Consider the following 19,310-nt stretch of genomic DNA (forward strand, 5'->3'; position numbering starts at 1 on the left):
CAGAAGAAATATTTAATAAAATTAGTAACCTCAAAGGAATCACTGTAGGGGGGGGGCAGAAATATTAATAACCTAAGATATGCAGATGACATGGTTCTTCTAGCTGAAAACAAATATGACCTCGAAACTCTTATAGATGAAACCCTCAAGCATGGCGAACAGTATGGCCTCAGTTTCAACTTTAAAACGACCAAAATCATGATAATTTCAAGAGAAAAGAAAATATCAAAAAATGCATCAATATAAAAGGAAATAAATTAGAACAGGTGCAAAAATACATATACCTTGGACACTTGATCACAGAGAATGGCGAACAGAAGATGAAATTAGAAAAAAGATTGAAATTGCAAGGTCAACTTTCAACGGTATGAAAAATGTACTAACATCTAGAGAATTAAATCTGAAAACAAGACTAAGAACCTCCAAATGCTACATATGGTCTACATTATTATATGGAGTAGAGACATGGACACTCTCCAAACTGAGTGTGAAAAAACTGGAGGCCTTCGAAATGTGGATGCTGCGAAGAATTATGAGAATATCGTGGATAGACAAAAAGACAAATGAAGAGGTACTAGAGATGGCAGGCATAAACAGGAGCCTGATGAAAGAAATTAAAAAAAGAAAAGTCAGATATTTTGGACATATTCTGAGACATGACTGCCTAGAAAGGACACTTCTTCTCGAAGGAACTGTTGGGGGAAAGAGGAAGACAAAGACTGGAGTGGATGAAAAATATAGAAGACTGGACCTATCTCTCATATAAGGAATGCAGCAGAGAGGTGCAGAATAGGACATGGTAGAGACACACGGTAGTCAATCTCCTGGAGGGAGAAGACACCTGACAGGACAAGACACATAATGTAGGAATGGTAATTGTTAATTTTATGCACAGACACTTCTGTATCATATCTAGAAACCTTTATCAAGATTAGAACATTGATATTTTTCAGGATGTTTTTGAGATGTAGGAATGGTAATTGTTAATTTGATGATTGATGATTAATTTGATGATTGATTTGATTGATTGATTTGATGATAATTGTTAATCTGATGTAGGAATGGTAATTGTTAATTTTATGCACAGACACTTCTGTATCATATCTAGAAACCTTTATCAAGATTAGAACATTGATATTTTTCAGGATGTTTTTGAGCAGTGTTAACAGTGTAAGCCATCTTTATGCTTCTTGTGTTAGTGTGTGGCAGTTAAGTTCAGAATTTGTATACAAATTGTCTATCCAGTTATTATTATTATGTGACATCTCCAGGGAGTCCAAAGACTCATTGAGGGAGAGTGTGCCAACAGCATCAAATGATTGAATCCCTTCTAACCGTGCTCAAACTTGCTTAACTTTTTGCCAGCCATTAGTAGCAGAGGCTCTACCAATCACCAACCTTTGCTGGCTAAAATGTTAATCATTGCATTGGCTGGGAATCAAACCCGGGCCACCCGCATGGCAGCGAATATTCTACCACTGAACCACCGATGGCATGTTTGTTGTTGTTTTATCAGTTATTTAAAGATTCAAAGACATTTTAGTGCAGTATGTGTTTGTTGGCAGGATTTATTGTAGCCATGGTCTCTTATAACTTGGTCTCTATAAGATGGATGTGGGGGGAATTAACCACTACATCGGGAAACTGATTAGATCAGATTCATATTTATGTGATTGTGAGTATTTTTGTCTTTTCACATAATGACCTGGGAATCCTTAGTCCATAGAAACTCTTTTTTTTTTCTTCTTGCTTACTGTTTTTGTTCTTCTTGCTTACTTTTTTGTTCTTCTTGCTTGGTACAGTAGGATTTTGTAATATGGGGTCCATTGTTCTGTCATGTAGATTGGAGTTGAGGATTGACATTGTTGGCTTTGCCTTCTTGCTGGAAGCTAGGATGTGATGTAGACTTTTACTAGTGAAGTGTGCAATCACTGGTAGTGGTCTCTCTTTATTTCATTGTGGTCCTCGATTTATGGAGGCAATGTCTGTGTTTGAGAATGGTACACTGATTGCTGTGCTAATCGATTGTATTAGAGAGTTCAGATCTTCTTGCCCTGCTTTGGTTATCCCATTAATTTGCATTTCTTTTTTCCGTTCTTTCTGCAAGGCATTTTCCATTTGAGATTTAAAGGTTTCACTTCTTTTCTCAGTTCTTTGTTCTCATGCTTAACAGTTTGATGCTCTTCGATTACTGCTGACAGATTAAATTTTATAGTGTGTATAGTTCCAAGCAATTCTTCTTTCTGTCATTGTTGTATTATAAGTAGTGTTCATATTCATTAAATTTGTGGTTGATTTGCTCCATGTGGGAATTATGTATTTCTTTCACCATATGTTTAAAGGAATTGAAATTATCAGTAACAGTGAGATCAGGAAGGTCTGTATTTTGCTTTTTTTGTCCGCTGATTGTTTTTTGCATCTCACTTCTTCTTGGCACTGTGGACAGTACCATTTGATTTGTTTAGTTAATCCTTTTGCCTTCCAGGTGCTTTCCGAGATTCCTGAATATTGGTAGCATAGCATCTCTCGACAACCTGTGAAATATGGCCTGTCTCCTTCTTCACACAATGTGCTCATGGCACTTGTCTCTTTGACCTTTGGGCTAGACTTTTGTTGAATCATCATTAGGGATTTCACATTATCATTTTCACATTACATCGTTGAGACAGTATGGCAGTTATTTCGCCAGCCTATCCTTTTGATATGCGATAAAGAAGCAGCTATTTCTCTTAATGATAAATACTAATAACTCAGATATATTGTTAATGAGAAAGATTCACACTTACTGATCTCAGCAGTTATGGTTGTTACATTTCAGATAGCAGATTTTGCTAAAAATAACTTGAATTTCTGAGAAGCACAATGCATGTTGACTTACTGTTAGACTATAATAATAATAATAATTATTATTATTATTATTATTATAGTCTAAACATACTCAAAACACCACATTTTGTCACCAGTAACGATCGTTTCAAGGAAGTCTAAGTCCTTACAAGCGGTTTTAACGAGGTCCTTGCAGTGTTCAATTCGATATTTTTTTTGGCCGTTGGTCAACTTGTGGGAAACAAATAGCGAATTCAGATAGCAGATTTTGCTAAAAATAACTTGAATTTCTGAGAAGCACAATGCATGTTGACTTACTGTTAGACTATAATAATAATAATTATTATTATTATAGTCTAAACATACTCAAAACACCACATTTTGTCACCAGTAACGATCGTTTCAAGGAAGTCTAAGTCCTCACAAGCGGTTTTAACGAGGTCCTTGCAGTGTTCAATTCAATATTTTTTTGGCCGTTGGTCAACTTGTAGGGAACAAATAGCGAATTCAATTTACGAAGGCCCAAACTCTCAGTCAAAATGTTGTGCACAGTTGATTTTGGAATCCCCAGTTCATCTTCAATCAATCTCATGGACGATTTTGGATTTTCTTTGATGAAATCCTGCATTTTTTGGGTGTTAACTTTGCTAAGTCCAGTTTTTGGACCGCACTGCTTTTCGTCATCCTCAAGTGTCTCACAACCACTTTGAAAGCGCTTAAATCACATAAACTTGAGTACAGGATGAGCATTCATCACCGTATGCTTTTTGAAGCATTTGTTGTGTTTCAGTAAAACTATTACCAAGTTTAACACAAAAGTCAATCGCAGCCCTCTGTTTGAAACTCATTTTCTGACCGTTCATTAAAACACACTGTCACTCTTGGCACTACTCTACTCCTCATAGTTCATCCCAACTTTGTATCGTTTGCAAACAACTGAATATCCTCATTCCAATTTTCTCAATATCATTAACATACAAATTAAACAGCAGTGCCACTAGAACAGACCCTGAAGCACTCCTCTAGTGACTTTCCTCTTCTGGCATATTGCTCTCCCATACACAACTTGCTGATACCTATCAGATAGCCAATATCTAATCCAATGCCCTAGTCTAATATCAAAGCCTATCTACTTATTATGCAGTAATCTATCAAAAGCCTTTGCAAAATCTAAGTATACTACAGTATATCCATCTCCCTTATCCAATAAAGTTCTCACCTTGTTGTAATAAGTAAGCAGATTACTAAAACCTGACCTCTCTTTAGTAAATCTGTTCTGTCTATAAAAGATAATACCAATTTTTTCAACCCAGTTCTGGATCCTGGTTCTCACTATCATCTCCAACACTTTAACCACAACACCTGACACATAGCTTGTCCAATAATTTGATGCTAGTTCTGTCACTTCTCTTATGAAGTGGTACAATCTTCCCTTCCTTCCACTGTTTTGGAACTTGACCCAACTTAAGACTTATATAATAAACAAATATGCCAAGGCAAATATCGACTCCTTGCACATTCTTTCAAAATACATGCTGATATATCAAGTTCCACAGCTGTATTAACATCAAGTTTGCTCATTTCCCCATATACTTCTTCCTCACTTACAGTCAGTCTCTCCTCCTCTTATCTACTGTTCTCAAACTCTCCGTGATGTTGCATTTCACAAGGATGAAAGACCTTTATTAACTGCTTATTAAATATCTCGACTGTATCCTCTGCAGCAGTTGTTCTTATACTATTTTCTTCAATTATTGTCATCCTACCATAATCATTCTTTTTTGCTAGCTATTATCAAAAGAACTCCCTGGATTATTATTATTATTTTTTTAATACTTTCATTAGCTAACTGCTACTCATACTGTACTTCTGCTACCCTTAACAATCAAGTCACCCTGCTTGTCCGTTCTTTTTACTCCTCATGAAATTGAGTATTACCACTAATTTTAGTGGTAATACTCAGAAGAAGGCATTATAGGCATTAGCCTATAATGCCTTCTTTCTCTGTATTGCATGCTTAAATTTTCACTCATCCATTTAACACCTACCTTATTTAACCTAACTCTTGGAATAGATTTAAACATTGCTTCTACTAGATAGTTTGAGTGTGAGTGGGAAGGAAGGAAGAGAGACTGTGGGTAAGTGAGCAGGAGATATATGGGGAGTTAAGTGAATCTGATGTTATGGAAGCAGTAGGACTTGGTGATATATCACTCTGTGTTTTCACATGTTCCAGTGAGGTAAAAAATAGCTTGACATACTATACTTATTTAACTTGAGTCTTACAATAGGCCAAACTCCAAAGGAATAGAAAAAGGCCAAAATTATTCTGCAATAAGATGATTGATGCTCTGTATTATAAGCCATTCTGTGTGTCTTGAGTTGGAGAGGTTTGCCAGGACCAAAATCCAGAATTGGTTTGACAATTTTACAATTGATTTGAGAACACTAGCATCCTCTTTGATGGCTAATGCAAGTTAGTTAAAAGAAGATCATATTTTAGTAATTTTTCTTAGTTATTATAGCAAGAGGTGGATGCATTGGAGATTCATACTTTGTGGTGTATGTAAATTTGCAACGGCTTTTGTTGAGTTTTCACATGATATGTTGCTAATTAAATTAGAACAGATGGATTAGATAATAGATTAGTGTGCTAGATTGGAGATTCACTGTCTGATACATATCAGCAAGTTGAAAATGGAGAGCAATATTCTGAAAGAGGAACATCACCAGCAGTGTGCCAAGGGTCTGTTTTGGGACTGTTGCAGCTTAATTTGTATGTTAAAGATATTGGGAAAGGTTTGGAGGACATGCAGTTGTTTGCAGATGATCAAAAGGTGGAAAGAACTACAAGAAGTAGAGCAAATTTATAGCTATACAAGAAGAGTTGAATAGATTGCGTGAGTGAACAGGTGAGCAGTACAAAATGTAAGGTTTTAAAATATGGTAAACAAAGATAGGATGCAGAATATGCAATTAATGGGGATATCTTAGAAGAGGTGGAAGCTAAAGGGATCTAGGGGTCATAATAGATATCATCATCAAATTCCTGATATATACCCTCAAGGGGTGTACAGGATATGATAGTACCACATGAAAAATTTACATCATTACTAACTTCCTATCTACAATTTTCCTTCAAATTAGTCTGTTACCTGTCAAGACTCCAATATTATCAGAGGTTATATTTCTATCTTCTAAGGCACTTTTTACTGTATCAATCCATCTATATCTTGATCTTCTGCTGGGTATTTTTCCTGCCAACCCAGCAAAGAATATTTGTTATGCTAATCTTTCCTCTCTCATTCTGTTTAAGTGACCAAATTACATGAGATTACTCCTGCTAATGCATTCCTGGATGCTGAAAGTTCATTCTTAATATCCTGATTTTTAATATGATATTGCCATTAATGCCATCTGTTCATGCCCCTAATCTTCTTCAGGACTCACAAGTCTGCAGTCTCTAGTCTTTTAGTCTTTAGTCAAGTGTTTTACTTCTGACCAAGCTTTCAGATCCATAAGTTAAAATTGGTTTGAACACTGTCTTGCATATAGCTAATTTAGTGTATTGGCTAACTTCTCTCTTATTCTATATAAATTTATTCAGTTGACTTCCTACTTTTGTTGATTCTATTGTCTATTTCCATATTTAATTTATTATCTTCATTAAAAATCGTGCCTAAGTAGCTCAAATGTTTTACTTGTTCTATAGGTTCTCCATTCACAATACAATTGAGATTTTCAATGTTTCTGCCTACTTTCATTGGATTTGGATTTTTAATGCTGACCTTCATATCATATCTATTAAAACAGTTATTCAATTTAGTCAAGGAATTTTGCAGACTTATAGTGGATTTATTTAGAAGTATAACATCATCTGCATAAAGCAAAGAGCTGAGATTAACATCTCCAATTTTGATATAAGGTTTAATACCACTTTCCTTCGTAATGTGATCCATATAGATAATGAATAAAAAGGAGATAATGTACGTCCTTGTATGACACCAGATTTAACATTAAACCACCTTCCTATACTTCTTTCAATTCTAACTACTGACTTACAACTCAAATGAAGACTAAGTATTGCGCTTGATATAATGCTCCATTAACACCATATAATAACTGTAGCATTTTGAATAGCTTCGCTCTTGGAACTTTGTCATATGCTTTTTCCAGATCTACAAAACTTAAATACAGATGTGTGTTATATTCCCATGATTTCTCAACTATCTGTTGTAAAGTGAAAATCTGACCCTGACAGCCTCCATTTGGTCTGAATCCAGCTTGTTCTTCACCAAGCTTCTCTTCCACAATCCTTCTCAAAAATATCTCAAGTATACTTGCATAAATCTTACCAGGAACACTCAGCAGGGAATTACCTCTGTAATTCTCACATTCAGTTTTATTTCCCTTTTTATATATGGGTACTATGAGAGCTCTACTCCAATCATCGGGAATTCATCTCTCGGTCCAGGCTTTCTGAACTATGCAATGCAGCCACTTTTATACCTCCATACTTGAGCATTTCTGGTCGAATATCATCTACATCAGCTGCCTTTCAACATTTCAAGCTTTTGATGGCTTTTTCTACTTCAAGTATGGATATGTATTCCTGACTGCATGCCTGGTCAGTGTTTTTTTACCACATTGCTGTCATCACTACTTGTTTCATTTAGCAATTTTTCAAAATAATTACTCCATACTTCAAGAATATCTTTTTCTCCTGTTTTCATGCCACCGTAATCATCTCTAATTCCTTTTACAGCACTCTTCCCTCCATTTCTGAGCTTCTTCAACAACCTCCAGAATATCTTGCCACCTTATTTATATTTATTTTCTATGTTCTTACCAAAGTCCTCCCATGACTTTTGTTTAGCCAGTTTTACACAGTGTTTAGATTTCTTACATTTGTCTCTGTATTCTCTAAGAGCACAAACTGACATTTTTGTGGGACTTTTGATATGCTTTCTTCTTTTCCTTCATTGCCTCTTTAACTTCCTATGTCCACCATGGAGCTTTGATTTTTCTATTCTTGCAGACAACCTCACCACATGCCTCTCTGGCTGAATCAATCAGTGTTTTCTTCAGGGCTTGCTACTGAATCTCCAAAGTTCAGTTCTTGTTCTCAAACTGTTTCATTTTTTCTTGAATAATATTTGTTTATTTTAGTCTACAGTTCACATATGAGAGCTTCTCAACTTTTATTTGCTTTAAAACTTTCTTATATGTTCTTCTTTTCAATATGAAATTCAGTTTTATCCTGCTCAAGACTAAATGGTGATCTTCCAATTTCAAATCCTCTGTACACTCTGGTGTCCTGCACCAGTGGGAAAAACATCACTATTGACAATAACATAATCAATGAGACTTTTCTTATTCCTTGCCTCTTCTCTCCATGTGAATTTGTGCACATTTTTATGTTGGAAGATGGTGTTAGTAATAACCAGTCCATATCCTGAGCGAAAATCCAAAAGGTATTTGCCATTATGATTAGCTTTGCTCTTTTCTCCAAATTTTCCCAAAATATTTCTGTATGTCTCACAATCATTTCCTACTCTGCTATTTAGATCCCCAACAAGGACCAACTTTTCCTTTTTCATTGTTTCAGTTGCTTTCTCTAAAGCCTCAAAAAATTCCTTCACTATGGGGAAATGAGAAGGTTCTACTTTAGTAGAACCTTCTCATTTCCCCATTCTCATATTTGCCCACATCACTCTACTTGAGACTGCCTGTCATTCAAGAAGATTAGCTTCGTATTTAGTGTTGAATACTATGGCTACTCCTTTTCCTTGATTGTCACTGCCTGAATATAACATTTTGTCTTTATCGCTCAGAAAGATCTCAACTAGTTTTTGTCTTTTTTTTTTTTTTGTTTTTGTTTTCAGTCACCCCTATTATGTCGATCTGTTACTTATCCAATTCCTCAGTTAACTCTATTTCTTTGCCATTCAGGCTTCTTATGTTAATAGTACCAATTTTGAACTTTTATGATGTTGAGTTGGGGTGGGTTTTAGATTTGTTCCAGTAGCTGACTTTTCACTGTTTGTCCTGGTTTCCTGGCAAAAACAATGGGGGCCAAGCCCTTGTTTAACCAGGTGATGCCCCATTGGGCATGAAATTCTGTCATGTTGTACCATCATTTGAAATTTTGATTTAAGCCAATAAGAATACAATTTGGTTGGCTAAATCCCAAATTGCTCTTCAGTATCCAGGTAGATACCTAACAGGGTGCACCACGAGAAGGTGAGGATTGGACATTAGGTCAGAAGCCCTGGTCAGTTCTCCGCATTCCTTTAAAGGCTATGTGGAGGTCTCCTCTCAGTTATATAGCTTTGACCCTTAAGCATCCCCGATATATACAACTGATAAAGTATATATTGACACAATCTACAAATAAAAAAAAAATCAACAGTGAACCGTGATACATTTCAAATTAAAGAAAGGTGCTAGACAGAGTTGTGTAATTTCTCTCCTTCCATTCAAATTCTATAGTGAAGAAATTTTTGAAAGTATAGATGAGCTGGAAGATGTAAATAGGAGGAAGGAATATAAATAACATTTGTTATGCAGAAGATACTGTGCTGAGAGAGAGAGAGAGAGAGATGAATAATTTCAATAAAGTAATAGATCAAATAAATTCCCAAAGTATATATCCTTACATTAAATTCCACAAAAGTTATGATAATAAGCAGAGGAAAATATACCCCCAAAAGTTAAAAATTAAAGCAGAAAACCAAATTTGAGAACAAGTCAAATGCTACACTTATTTAGGGCATTTAATTATAGGTGGAAAATGTAAAAGATCACAGAGATTAGGCTAAGAATAGAAATTAAATAATTATCCTTTAACAGAATGAAAAACATACTAACATTTAAGGATACACGGGGAAAAAAAAAAACTAGATATGCATGGAGATCAAGAACAGCTAACCTCCTGATGGAGATGACTCTTGATAGGATAGTGTAAGAACATTACAGTATAAATACATAAGCAATTTAAAAGTATACAAAATGCTGATGTGCACTGCTGCTATTTTTTACTAGTACGGTTACTTGTATTATGCTAAAGAGGAAACATGAATATCACGCCTATAAAAAAAACTAGATATGCATGGAGATCAAGAACAGCTAACCTCCTGATGGAGATGACTCTTGATAGGATAGTGTAAGAACATTACAGTATAAATACATAAGCAATTTAAAAGTATACAAAATGCTGATGTGCACTGCTGCTATTTTTTACTAGTACGGTTACTTGTATTATGCTAAAGAGGAAACATGAATATCACACCTATAAAATGAATATCGTTATTAATAAATAGCCAACTCAACTCAAATTGTATCATCATACAATTTGATTTAACATAGTGAATTTGCTATGCTGCCAGACACCAATGAGATTTTTCTGATTAGTATACTGAAGAAAAGTAATCTTCATTTTATTTTATTATAAAATTTATTCCAGGAATGTATACAGTTTAGTGTGCGTGTGTGTCTGTGTATAAATAGCTTGGAGACAATAGCCAAATGGCAAAGGTATCATTTAATATTACCTAAGCTAAATTACTGCATCAGATAAAGGCGGAACCCAGTGCTGTTTCTAATTGCAATGGTATCCTGATTTATTTTAACCCATGTTAAATTAGCTAAACTCTGGTGCAAAGTCTAAAGCATCCCTAATTTTGAGCAAGTAGCTTGTTATGAAACAAGTAACTTGCTCAAAATTAGGGATGCTTCAAACTTTGCATCAGGGTTAAGCTAATTTCATCTCTAGTTTTACATAAAGATCAACAACATAATAGATAAGGATCAAAAATTGTGAAGACAGTTAATGGGTTATGTAATGTAAAGTAGGAACTAGATTTTTTTTTTTTTTTTTTTTTTGTACAGTGTAGAAGTAAGATGATTATGGCTTTGTTTGTTATCATTATTATTATTTCGAGACACCTCCAAGGAGTCCAAAGACTCATCGAGAGAGAGGTCGCCCGCTCCACAACTTTCCGTCTCCACCACTAACCCACTAACTACACCGACTGCTACTACCATTCTTCATTTACACCATGTAAGTTGTAACAATGGATTCTTTAAAACATTGAAGCTGAATGATGTCATAAAGAATAATGCAAAGTTTGAAGAGATGTAATAATTAAAAAAAAAAAAAACTATTGAGGACTGATAAGAATCAGACTTTCCCAGATTGGTATGGATAGGCAGTCAATATGATTCAGGTGAGGATGATAGAGTAGGAATTCTGCACTCTCCTTAAATAAACATTCAAATTTGAAGTGGCAATGTTGGAGTAAGCATGCCTTGGACCAGAAGATTCTGTGGTAAGTGTCAATTCCATATTATGCTGGGCCTCATTTCTCAGATATTCGTTTTAGCAATATAAAATTTGTGTTCTTGTAAGATTTTCTCCACAGAATGTCCTGTTTATCCAAAGTAGGAGAAGTGGCAATCACATGAACTTGAAACCAAGAGAAGAGGTTGCTGAATAGAATAAATGTTGGTTTTCTTCTTTTTCTTGGCTTCGCGTATTAGGCAATTGTTTGCCTGTAACATTTTCAAGGGTTTAAAAAGTCTTCTGCTCATCTCCTCCTGGGTCTTCCTCTTGATCGGTGTCCCTTTGGTTTATATTTCCAGGCAATATTTGGCCATCTGTTCTCATTCATTCTTTCTACATGGTTTTTCCAGTTTCTCTCTATAATTTATGATGTCTTCTGTTAATTATGGATAATTGTTTTCTTATTTCTTATCTTGTCTATTCTTTTATAGCCTGCGAGCAGTCTTAGGAACTTCATTTCTGCAGCTTCCACTTGTCTTTTATCTCATTCTCCCCAAGTCCATGTTTCACTGCCATATTTCAGAATTGGTTTGGCTATTATTTTATATAGTTTTATTTGGATTGTGTCTTCAAAGTTTCAATAACTGCTAGGAATTTTGGCTTTTTATATGCAATGTCGATTTCTCCATTGGGGCATATGTAATTTTCTAGATATTTAAATTTGTTCATTTGTTCTATTGCTTTGTTGTGGATGACTAGTTTGCATCTTTTAATTTCTTTACCTTGAAATGCTATTGATTTCATTTTATTTATTGAGATTTTCATGTCATATTCTATTGTTTTGTTCAATATGTGTAGATTTTTCTGTAATTGGTCTTCATTTTCAGCAAAAATAACTTGATCATCAGAATACAAAAGGCTGGTTAATTCATTTCCTATTTTAAAATTTTTTTCCACACACACACACACACACACACACACACACACACACACACACATTGAAGAATATTGGTGATAATCCACTTCCTTGAATGAGAAATAAAACCTTTATTGGTTTTAATTTTTTTGGTTGTTTCATTATTAATTTTAATTATAATATAGCTTTCTTCCATTATATTTGCTATTGCTTTTGTGGTTTGAGGTGGAGCTTTCAATTCGTACTGTTTCATACAGTATATTGATTAATTTTGTTCTGTTTATTTGATCATATGCTTTCTCAAAATCTAGGAAGGCCATATATGTTGGTAGGTTAAATTCTATTTTTTTTTTTTCTATAATTGTTCAGAAATGCCTGAAATGCAGAATTGGGACCACCCATACTATTTCAGGATTGTTAGAGGCAGACTTGTAAGAATCAAATGCACATTGTGTAGTCCATAGTGAGAAGCCATTCAGTTGCATAATATATTGGATATTGAGAAGTTTGTGCTTGAGATCTTGTAGGATGGAGCACACCATATGAGCACAATGCAGCAAAATTTTTATTTTTCCAATTTTTGAGGAGGATGTTAGGCAGATTGCTGTTGTATGTAGTGACACCTATCACAAACCAGAGAAGAGACAGAGAGTGAGACATCATCATCAAAACCTAGTATTTATTGTCATTTTCTATTTTCATGGTGAAATTTATTTTTGTTGGAAAGGCTTGTATGGTATCTAACCAGATGGTGAAAATGTCATCAATAACATACCCAAAAAAGGAAGGTTGAGGATGGATGGAGTAAAGCGATGGAAGGAATTCCTCAAGCAGGTGTTGGTAGATAAAGATTCAGTCAAAGCTGACCATTAAGTTATCGATCAAAGGGATAAATTCTTCATCTCAAATAGGTAATCTGAGAAGTCTTTGATAAAGGAGTGGGAGTTGTTGGTTTGCTAGTTTAACAGTTGTGATAAAGAACTTTGCTATATGATGAGTTAGAGAATTGATGCAATCTTTGATTGGGTGAAGAGGCACACCTTCCTTTTGGATTTAAGATAGACCAAAAAAGCAGAGAGTGCAAGCAAAGCAGAAAGCTGCTGTTGTCATGGATACTGCAGGCTATAAAATAAAAATATGCCTCCTGACAGATCTGAATATCAAGAAATAGACTGCAATCCCACAAATAGTCAACTCAAGAAACTCCGCTCGTTGCTTAGAAGTAACCATCTTGATGCAGATATCATAGACAAACTAAAGACTCACTTTGCTCACCTCTTCCTCCTCCTGCTTTTATGGTTTGCCTTGCTTTTTTAATTTCTTTGTTTCAACAATACTTCCATTATGACCTTGTGATAGAGACATCACAAGATTCTTCTGAATCAAAAGAATCTTGTCATGCCTCCATAATGCACTACTTGGGAAAACAACAACATACACCATTCAATTAGAAAATATCTGGTTTCGGTTCTCATCATGATGTGAATAACCTGTATGTGGACTTTTTCAATTGAACTTCTGCGATTAAACATGTTGGTGCCGGAACGAGAGTAAGTGTGAAAGAAAGGTATCAGAGACCAAGGTAGAGAAGAAGATGAGAGAATGGAAGAGGCAGAGGAAGAGAGGAAATTGCAGGAACTCAAGAGTATGGGATTAAGGGATTCAGCAATGAGGAGGGAGAAAGAGTTGTGTGTGTGAGAGAGAGAGAGAGAGTGGAAGCAGAAAGGGTAAGAGATGCCAGTGAGAGAAGAATGAATGAAGCTGTGAGGATTGGTATGTATAGAGATTCTGTGATTCAGACTGTGCAGAATAGAGCTTGCAACCCTGCAACAGTACTAATCCTCCAGATTAGCACTGTTGTTGCAGTGTGTTTTACTTTAAGAAAGTCAGTTTAATTGTTAATATTAATGAAATTGACCATTGAAAAATAATATTTAATTGCATGAAAAGTGTGACTTTCTTTATCACTGAATGTATGAAGATTTGCATACACCTCTGCCTTATTATGTGTATATGGCACTGACAAGAGTTAGTAAGGTATAAAATCATGCTCAAGTTTTAAAATTTTATGCTATACTTTTCTATTCATTGTTTTTATGTTTTTTTTTTTCCTTTCTAAATTTATATTTCTCTATATGCAGAAAAATTTTAAATTAAGTTTTGTTACAGATCTCTCTTTGGAAAATTTGAAGATTTAGCTGACACCTGTCTACTTGTTTTGCATCTTGAAGTCAGGGTGCATTGTTTTTATTATTTACTACCTGTGGCTACTCAGGTTAGTGTCTACAACTCTGCTTTTCTGTTTTGTTGTACAGTCATCTACATAACACTGTTCAGACAACTAGCAATTGTCTGCTTACTTTTTTTTTTTTTGCAAAGCTTATATATAATCTCTCTGTTTCATTTGCTCAAGTGAAGCAGCTAGATTGGTTAACAAAAAAGATAATAATTAAATGCTTAAAAATTATACTAGCTATAAAAATATATATATTGTATTATTGTATTTATTGTATAAAAAATTATATACCTATAAACTATCACTAGAGATTGCACCAAATTATTGCTTACTTTTTTGTTTTGTGTTACCTACATTCTCTTTCTCTCTCTCATTCACTCACTCACTCATCCTTCCATACTTTTCAATTGAAGATGAGTTATCACATACAAGAGGTAGCAAGGTTTTTCCTCCTAGACTCTTGGATATTTTATCCCACAAAACTGCAGACTGGATTAAGGACACATAATTAACATAATATCAATAGGCAAATTATTAGTTAATAATTTAGTTTACCCTTAGACTTGCATTTCTTCTTTGAAACAAAAACACAAATGATGATCTTTATCTAAATATCCATATAGGTTCATGACAGCAAATCATTCAGCTTCCCTTCCAACTTGCTATTCTCTGTAAATAATAGTAATATTCTCTGTAAAGTTAGAGAATGAAATTTGAATTATGACTGTTGAAGTTTCCAAAGAAAATTATCTCACTGTTTGGGTAGTTAGACTACCCAATGTATATGATCAACTTTCAGAAATAAATTATTAAAGATGTTCATCGTGGTCAACTGAATTAGGAGTGCAGCACATGAAAGCAACAGAGTGAGGTAAAAAAATCTTGAGCCAGGGCAGAGAATATAGAGGAGATTCACGATTTGGTAACTTTTGGCATAGAATGTCAGACCACAAAAGCACATGTTCTGGAAGGCTTCACTTGATGTAATCAGGGAAGTTTATATGAACAGCAGGTGTAGAGGATGTCATTTGAGGTTCGGTAAAGAATAACAGATGAGGTTTGATGTCTTTAAGTGTTGGTGTATTGTAGTTGATAAATTCTTTGATTCTTTTTTTTTCCATGGAATTATGTTTTTTTTTCTTTTTTTGGGGGGGGGGGGTGATTTTGGGTGTAATTTTTTGTTGCATTTTTGATGCTTTTAGAAAATGTTTGTTGGTTTTTGTGGGAGATGTTTGTTTATAACACTGCAGTGTTACTATACAGAGATTCCAACTCACCAAACCAATTTCTCATCCTCGTTCTTTATTCCATATAGCTCAATCCTTTAGAACAGTCTTCCCTGAGAAAAACATTAATAGATTCCGTTCTTGAAAGTTTATTTTTCACTTGGTTAGAGTATAATAAATTTAGTTTAATCCTTTATCCAAGTGTGAGCAAACAAAGTTTGCACCTGAAAGTATACTTTCAGGTGCAAACTTTGTTTGCTCACACTTGGATAAAGGATTAAACTAAATTTATTATACTCTAACCAAGTGAAAAATAAACTTTCAACATCTTTCTCTAAATCCGGAGTAATTTATTAAAAAAGGGTGGCACACCATTTGGCAACTCCTATAGGTAGAGATGACCTGCGAATGCTTCTGCCTGGTATCTTAGCTTGGGCCTGGCTCCCACTGAAGAGACCTCAATAAAGGTCGAAACTAGTCTGGGTTGTGGCCCTTTCCTTAATGCATAACATTAGACATATCCGCAAGGAGATGTGTTTTGCATTATAGGAGATACTGAGATAGGAGTGTTGGTAGCTTGCTCCACCTTTGCAACGAGTTGCCCTGGTGTTGTACCACCTTACCCCAGTCCTGAAGATACTTTCAGGTGCAAACTTTGTTTGCTCACACTTGGATAAAGGATTAAACTAAATTTATTAGATTCCTTTCTTCTCTATTACGAAACTTCTCACATGAGCTTTATATATGCAGCAGGGGATGGCAACACAAAACACTTAGTTTTGTGTTGCCTTTGTGTATATTACATCTCATATCATACTTCTTGAAGATGTCTCAGTGTCTGAGACAAAATATTGAAAGAATTAAATGTTATTGTTTATACTTTCTCAGTGCTGTGTCACTCCATTAAGCCTCTAACATGAAATCATCTATCCACCTATGTAGTTGGCAGCTAGGGAAGGTAGGTTTATAAAGTAGCAGTACTCACCTTGCCAGAATCCTGTTTGTGGAAGGGAGTAACACTCGAAGTAGGAATGACTTGGCTAGAAGAGGCCATAATATTCCACTTTACCTGCTCATTATAGTCTTATCTTATGTTTATTACTCTACCATGGTAAATGATTTAGGTGTCTGATGAGTACTGCCCTACTTAAATCACTTTTAAGTAGGGCAGTACTCATCAGACACCCATCATTCACCATCAGATTGTGAATGCAAGTGATTTGGCAATTAGTTGTCATTTTTGTGTTTCTTGTTCTGGTAGGAACTCTTATTTTATTGACTCAATTTGCAGGTGGTAGACAGTGTTCATTGGCTAGTGTTAGACTTTACTGCTTGTTGAAATGCTGAAGTGCCTTGGAAAATATTTCATGTTTAGTCTCTACAGCAAAATTTCCACATTATTTAACACATTCGCTGCCACGCTACTTCGGCATAGTCTGTTCCCGTACGCCGAGCAATTTCACTTCTTCAAGGTCAGTACGGTAATCTCATTGCCAGCGGTAAGCGTCATACGACTATGCTTGTAGTTGACTTGTGCAGAGCATATACTATCTATGAGAATACACAGTTTTGATGCTAGCTCCACAAGCCAAGCATTTTCACTTCTTCAAGGTCAGTACAGTAATCTTGTTGCCGGCAGTAAGCATCATACGAGTATACTCGTAGCTGGCTTATGTAGCTGGTTTACCAACTACGAGTATACTCGTAGTTAGCAGCGAATGTGTTAACCCTTAGCCACTCACTGCACAAAAGTATTATGAGTTTGTATCCTTTTGTAGATGGACTATTCATAAAAGAAAAAAGAAGAAAAATGCTTACTCTGCAAGCATACTTGGCATACATCCTCCTGTGGGAATTTGCTTATCAACTCCACTTATATAAAGTGGAGTTGACTTGACAAAGAAATATCTGCTAAATGCTGTTTGGTAGATTTAATTTTGTTCAGTATTAGTTCATCTACAGTTTACACATCTGCAGAATAGATATATGTTATTTCTGATACATGTGTTTATCAAGAATGTGTAAGCTAAGATTTTTTATTTATTTATTATTATTTTTTTAATATATTGATTCCATATTTCAAAGGACCTAGAAGCACATCATTGCCCTGTGTATAGTGCAAACAAGGACTAAGATAGAAGTTTATTGATTTTTTTTGTTTTGTTTTGTTTTTCAAGAGTTGCAGGTTGTACTTGTTTTGGAATACTTCATGAGGAAGGCTGTTCCCGAGGAGAGAGGTAGATGGAATAATGAAAGAGGAAAAGGACAAGCAGGTTTGGTGTGTTTGCAGTTGCACAGTAAAGGAATGCTAGCAGCTGCTGCTGCTCTTATATTAACACTGTGTCTGTAGAATAGACAGTGTTGCAACATTTCATCTTTGAGATAGAAAGTGAAGTGAATATGTAAGAGTGGGATCATCTATCTCTCCTCTGGACAGTGCTAAGCATATTTAAGGAAGTTTTAGGTTCACCACCACCCCAAAAATATGAGCTGTATTCTATAGACGGATTTGGAAATTTGTATATGGTTGAGAGTTGGTGGTTGGGTATAAAATAACATCTTGAACAAAAGAGAATATCTAGTGTTTTGGATGCTGAGAAACTATTGATATATGATTTTGTGTGGAGAGAGAGAGAGAGAATGAAGATAAATGTTAGTCCGCAGAAAGATCTGATCTTGTCTGGTGATTTGTGTGTTGGTGAGGGTAGATGAGCTGAGATCTCTTTTGTGAGAGAAAAAAGGAAGACTGTGTTTTTTTGTGGTATTAAACTTGACCAGATTATTCTCACTCCATGGGAGGATGGTATGTAGATCAGTGCTTAAGGCACTGGTTGTAAATGATCTTGAAGCATGTGATGTCAGAGTACTGCATGGTTTGTCAAATGAGTGGGATGAATGGAGAGTGCTATAATTTGCAAAGCTGTGGATAGGATTAGTGGTGATTGAGAGATCAGACAGAGCTTTGAGGCACTTCTGCATTCGTGGTAAAGCTCGAAGACAGGAAGCTGCTATTGTGATTCACAAAGAAAGACTAGATTACAGAAGCTACCCAATTACAGAGGGTGGCAATGAAACCATAAGATAGCAATTTGTTTAGCAGGCATTGATGCCAGCCATAATCAGAAGATTTGGAAATATCGAGATCAACAGCACAAGTTTCTCTGAACCTTTCAATGACACATGTCCAGTGGTGGGTGATGTAAGCTAAGAGGTCAGCTGTGGATCTTGAAAGGCAGAATCCATACTGGTGGTCACTGATCAATTGGTGGGCCTCTGAGTAGTAGGGAAGTTAGCCATTGATGACTTTTTCCATTATTTTGGAGAGAACTAAGATGAAGGTGATTGGTTGGTAGTTTGATGGTACACTTCTATCTCCCTTATTTGGAATAGGCTGGATATGAGATTGCTTCAATCCAGTGGGTTAAGCACCTGTTATGTATAATAAATTGTAGAGGCAATGCAGGATAGACATGAGCTCTGGAGCACAATGTTTGAGAACAATTGAAAAGATGCCATCAGGATCAGAAGACTTTATAATGTTCAAGTTATTTAGTAATTTTTTAAATTTAGTATTTAGTTATTTAGTAATTTCCTTTGATCATCTGTGCAAGAGTTCAATTTAAAAGAATGACACTAGGAGGTCAACTTTATCTTTAGGTAAAGTAACAGTTTTGCCATCAGTATGAGAGAGAGAGAGAAAAAGGTCGAAGTGCAAAAGTGAGCAAAAGTTGCATTTAATGGCCTTAGCAAAGGAGAAGGGCATAGCTTCCATTTGGATAGGAGACAAGTTTTCTACTGCTGACCTTTATAAACTCTGATTTA

The 19,310-nt window shown here is 35.3% G+C and overlaps 1 protein-coding gene across 1 annotated transcript in view; it reads left to right on the top strand.

Annotated features, from left to right (window-relative positions):
• The window catches only part of Sec8 (exocyst complex component secretory 8), a 519,950-nt gene that overhangs the window by 420,165 nt on the left and 80,475 nt on the right, over positions 1 to 19,310 (top strand). Inside the window, exon 23 of the mRNA XM_090392988.1 lies at positions 14,196 to 14,301. Within this exon, the coding sequence (XP_090249114.1) occupies positions 14,196 to 14,301 (106 nt within the window). The remainder of the gene's footprint in view (positions 1 to 14,195; positions 14,302 to 19,310) is intronic.

This window comes from Typopeltis vanoorti, chromosome 5 (genome assembly GCF_054136105.1).
Source record: "Typopeltis vanoorti isolate ZY-2024b chromosome 5, IOZ_Tvanoo_1.0, whole genome shotgun sequence".
NCBI lineage: Eukaryota > Metazoa > Arthropoda > Arachnida > Uropygi > Thelyphonidae > Typopeltis > Typopeltis vanoorti.